At 35.9% G+C, this 4,638-nt stretch overlaps 1 protein-coding gene across 1 annotated transcript; it reads right to left on the bottom strand.

Annotated features, from left to right (window-relative positions):
• Window positions 1–432: 432 nt before the first annotated feature.
• On the bottom strand, window positions 433–4,128 carry LOC128202802 (uncharacterized). Its single transcript, XM_052903942.1, has 3 exons — window positions 4,008–4,128; window positions 1,822–3,139; window positions 433–783 (listed from the first exon to the last, which is right to left on the bottom strand). Exons 1-3 carry the CDS (start codon window positions 4,010–4,012, stop codon window positions 433–435), a joined length of 1,674 nt encoding a protein of 557 aa, XP_052759902.1. The 5' UTR covers window positions 4,013–4,128.
• Window positions 4,129–4,638: the final 510 nt, after the last annotated feature.

Genomic DNA, 4,638 nt, shown 5'->3' with positions numbered 1-4,638 from the left:
ATTCCCAATATACAATCTCATATAACATTATAATCCTCGATTTAAAGACCTTGTCATCAGAAAATTGCAATTTTGTTAATGATAAATACATTACATTCGAAAAATACTACTACATTAATATGGCAATTTAATTATCAATTATGTCTTGCGCATGATAAACGGAATATTGCAAACATACATAAATGTATTTAAATCTATAAAGGTCACTTATACTCCCGGAAATACTGAAGCAATCTTATATCATTATTGTCCGTGGACAATGAGATACAAGCATGAAAGGGTTTGTACATAAAGAAAGAAAATAAATAAAACATGTATTTTAGAAATGTTGTTTATAATGTTGTAACAAGAATTCTTTAATAATTTAACATAGATTTATAACTCTGATGTTTTACCATCGTTTTGACTGTCGTCGTTGTAAGTCTCAGACATTTATCGTTGTAACTTGTCTTTAAATTCTTTCTTTATATCCTTCAAAAATATGCCTATAGGCGGCATTTGAAGCAAAACTCTTGATTCGCAACAAGTGCATTTTACGCTGCCATTTTCACTATTTCGATCCGTTATATCTGGGTTTTCTATGTCCAAGATGTAGAGTAGCGTTGCGTTAGTGTCTGGTTTTGTACCGGTTATTGGAATTAAAACATCATTATCATTCGGGGGAGGATGATCGACAACTGATATATCATCTATATGCCAGCTCTCCTTATAACTGTCCAATACGCTGTTCACCGTAGCCTTAAAATAGGGGTCTTCAAGCAGCGAGTCCCAGTCTGGTGTATCCTTGCGTTTGAAAACAAATCTTGTCAAAATGAAAGGCACAACCCCCCCCATCACGGCGACAATTGTTTTGTTGGTTGGAGACAAGTTGTAGTCGTCGCCAAACGCAAACACAATGACCATCACTAGAGAAAGGAACACCAAAATCAGGATGAATTCTATCATTGCCTTGACGTACTGCAGTAAAGGTTCCCCTTTGAATCCTGGGGCATTTTCATATGGCATATTGCAGGCTTTATAATAAAATGTTTTCATAAGGCAAGGCTGATTTGTTTCTCTTATCAATAAAGGTGCTCTTTTAATATCCCATTTCGGAAATTCGGAAGGTTTGAAATCTGTATTCACATACAAACTGAGTAGGCTATCCTTAGACTGCACAAATGCAGGTTGAAATTTTTTTACGTTTAAATCTACCTGTACGTAGGAATTTGCTGGATGTGTGCAATAACGCAATAGAGCCTTGAAGAAAGCAGCGTATTTTTCATACACTGATCCATAGCATCGTTGACCGTAAAACATTACAAGAATGACAACTGAAACATACGGTGCAGCCGCATTGAAGTTAATAATGAAGCCTATAAAGGTATACACGAAAATGTCAACATAGAAGCAAATACAGTCGTATATAAGGAACATCAGAAAGGATATTGCAATTACAGAGTAGATAACAATTAGACACTGACTTAATCGTTTAGAGTACTCGTCCGGAATGTTGGTCGCCCCGACTATCAATGAAAATACGTAATTAACCAGTCTGAAAAGTAAATTTCCCAAAGGAAGCAAGTACATAATCCAAAATGGTGCGAGTAAAACAACTAGTAGAGTAACGAGTATCAGATTTAAATATTTATATTTGTCAACGAACTTGTTCGCCAAGAGAGTTCTTACACAATTTCGCCTATTCGCCATGTCTTCCATCATAGCCTCAAAGCATGGTTTTACAGCATAATCGAGAGTATATTTTAAGTTTTTCCAAAACACGCATACCAAGCAATACAGCACCGTATTGATTCCGCTTAGCGCACATGCAGTGATATATACCGGGTGAAAGGGTGGTATATTCACTGTTAACCCATTCTGAATAACAACCACCTCGGAATGTTCCTTTGCAGATTCTTCTAGTGCGCTTGCTTCATCGTATTCGAAAACGTAAAAAACCGCAACACGTACAAGTACTGGAGCGAATACCAAAACAGCAAACAGGAGTTTCACCAACACTTTAAGTAACCTGTACCACTTTGTGTTACGCACTCCGCAGTTAAATATCATTCTTCTGAAAACATTATACAAACCCATATCCTCTTTCGTTAAAACACATTCATTTGGAACCAAAAATCTGATATCTTGCAAATATAGAGAAGATGTGGTATTTACTGCAAGGACTGAAACTTTTTCAAAAAATTGCTCCATGTGTTTTATCCTATCAATATCTATGATTTCATGTGCTTGGCCCCGATCAATTTGATCAATTGATTCGATACGAGTTACACGTAATATTTTAAAGCCACTAAGTCTATACGTAAACGATGCAACACCTGTCTTCGAGACCAACATTGACTTTGGTAGATAGTTCGGTAAAAATAGAACTACTATTGCAGGCAAAATCATCGCTGCCCAGAATATAACCTTCATCCAGACGGTAGTGAAGGTAAGGTATCTGCATACAAGTTGTTTGTCTTTGTCCAATGTGCAACAATAGTAAGAAACGTTTAACATCCCTTGGTCCGTGAGGGCATGCTGATTGCAAATGTTTTGAGAGTCATTAAAGACTTTGAAGTCACCATCGCTGGCAAGGCTGGGCGTCTGAAGTTCACTGAGGACAGCGAGACGAAGCATCTGCTCAAAATCCTCCGCTGATTTTCCCTGCAAACAATCAGCTGGTTGTTGGGATAAGTTTATTTCAAGAGTTTCAATGCCGATGTCAAGAAGGCGAAACGAGTACACGCTGTACATATCTCCTAGTTGGAGCACCCCGAGACCCTGGGCGGAAAACGTCCTGGTCCAAATCATTGGGCGATACTGTTTGATAGAGGTCATATTGAGTGGAGTAGTCGTGTTATCTATGGTAAATATATACCGAATGAGTTTCACATCTTCGTTGTGGAGATATTCGTCTAATTTTTGCAAACCCGACTGACTGTTGGTGACAAGTGTGCAGTCTTCATTGCCGTAAATTATGGTCTTCCGATTGGCTGGACTTGCTGAGCTCGCTTTAGTTGGTTTGACTGTACTTTCATTGAGGTACGTTCTTGTAGAAGATTGTGTACTTGCTGAATTTACTGATTCTAATCCTGCTAGAACAAGGACTAATACTAACGATGAAACCGTGTTCCACATCTTGATTCGGGAGCTAGACCCTCTGAAATTTGATTAAAGAAGGCATTTATGTTGTGGTTGTGGCGGCTGCGACTGCGGCGGCTGCGACGACGACGACGACAATAATAATGATTATGATGATGATGCTTTACTTTCTTTTTTAAGTTTTTGATATACAAACAAAATACGGGTTTGTACAGAAATTATTCACAAAAGTAGAATATAGTCATTATAGTTTGCGTTATGGCATAGTAAGAGCGTTAGGTAATGGTTAAAGATTGTTAATATGTACTTACAAAAATAAATGGTTTGATGTGTCGCAAAACCATATAGTTTGTGTAAGAACGTACTAACAAATTTTAAGTTGTTTAATGGTCTACATATTTTTTTTATATACGACCTGTTTACTTACGACGAAGACGTGGAAGACGATGATGATGATGATGATGATGACGATGATGATGATGTGATGATAAGTATGAACTGACATTTGCACGGGCACATTTAAGGTTGTATATTTCATAATAAGTCTATCAATATCTGCCTTGCGTTTCTTTTAATAATTAGCCAAATTTTGCATTGCTTGCGGCAGAGTCATCTGACATTTTTTTTTCCATTTTTGCACTTTCATTGAAAGAACACAAGATATTGAATATCAATTGTCTGTGAGTGTCAATCTCTTAATGATTTTAGAAAGAAATATATTAAGAAATGCTATTAAACAAGACCGTCTTATTTAAAAATTAAAAACTATTGCAATCAAATAATAGAACAGAGTTAATTAAACTTTGTCTTTCTGTTAAGGATTCGGGTAAGGTAAGATCTACATTTATTATTGTTAGAACTTAATATTGTAAAATTTGTTTATCATCTGATTTATATCGTTGTTGTAAAACAAACAAAAAACTTACTTCATAATTTATTGTACCGTTTATGAACCGATTTACTAGTATTCCGACATGCTACACATTAACTCGACGTTTGTATCGAACGTGCCAGCTAGCTATTGTCGTCTTCTGTATGGCAGTGACGAACACACCGGACGTTACATATATAAGTAGTAGTTTGCATGGCTCGTTGAACAACTATCTTTAGCTTTTAACATCATCTTAACAAACAAGATAGTTTTCATTTTTTTTATTTAGAAAAACAATTTATTTACTTATAAGAAATGAGACAAGTGCAGACAGTCAATGTATGATTAGACACACATGAAAATGTTTTGAAAGCAATATTCCAGAATCAAACTCCTAAATTTCATTTTTGTTTCAGAATTGTGTTTTCAAAAGTAAGCAAATTGGCAATTGTTTCCTTAACAACACACATATTTATAAAGGGTTTTGCTTTCTAATTGAAATAGCCCATTTGTTATAAAAGCTTTATTACAAACGATTTGAAACTGAAAACATACGTACCCTTTTGTTATATGTTACGTATAATCCCAGTTTATCGGATGCAAATATATGGCATGTCAGGACCTTGTTTTCTTCAAATTGATGAAACGTGACCAGCAGTATTGGTGTTTTCATCACTACAACGAAC

This window comes from Mya arenaria, chromosome 9 (assembly GCF_026914265.1).
Source record: "Mya arenaria isolate MELC-2E11 chromosome 9, ASM2691426v1".
Taxonomy (NCBI): domain Eukaryota; kingdom Metazoa; phylum Mollusca; class Bivalvia; order Myida; family Myidae; genus Mya; species Mya arenaria.
Note: the sequence above shows the minus strand (reverse complement) of the source record. Positions and strands in the feature narration are given on the sequence as shown.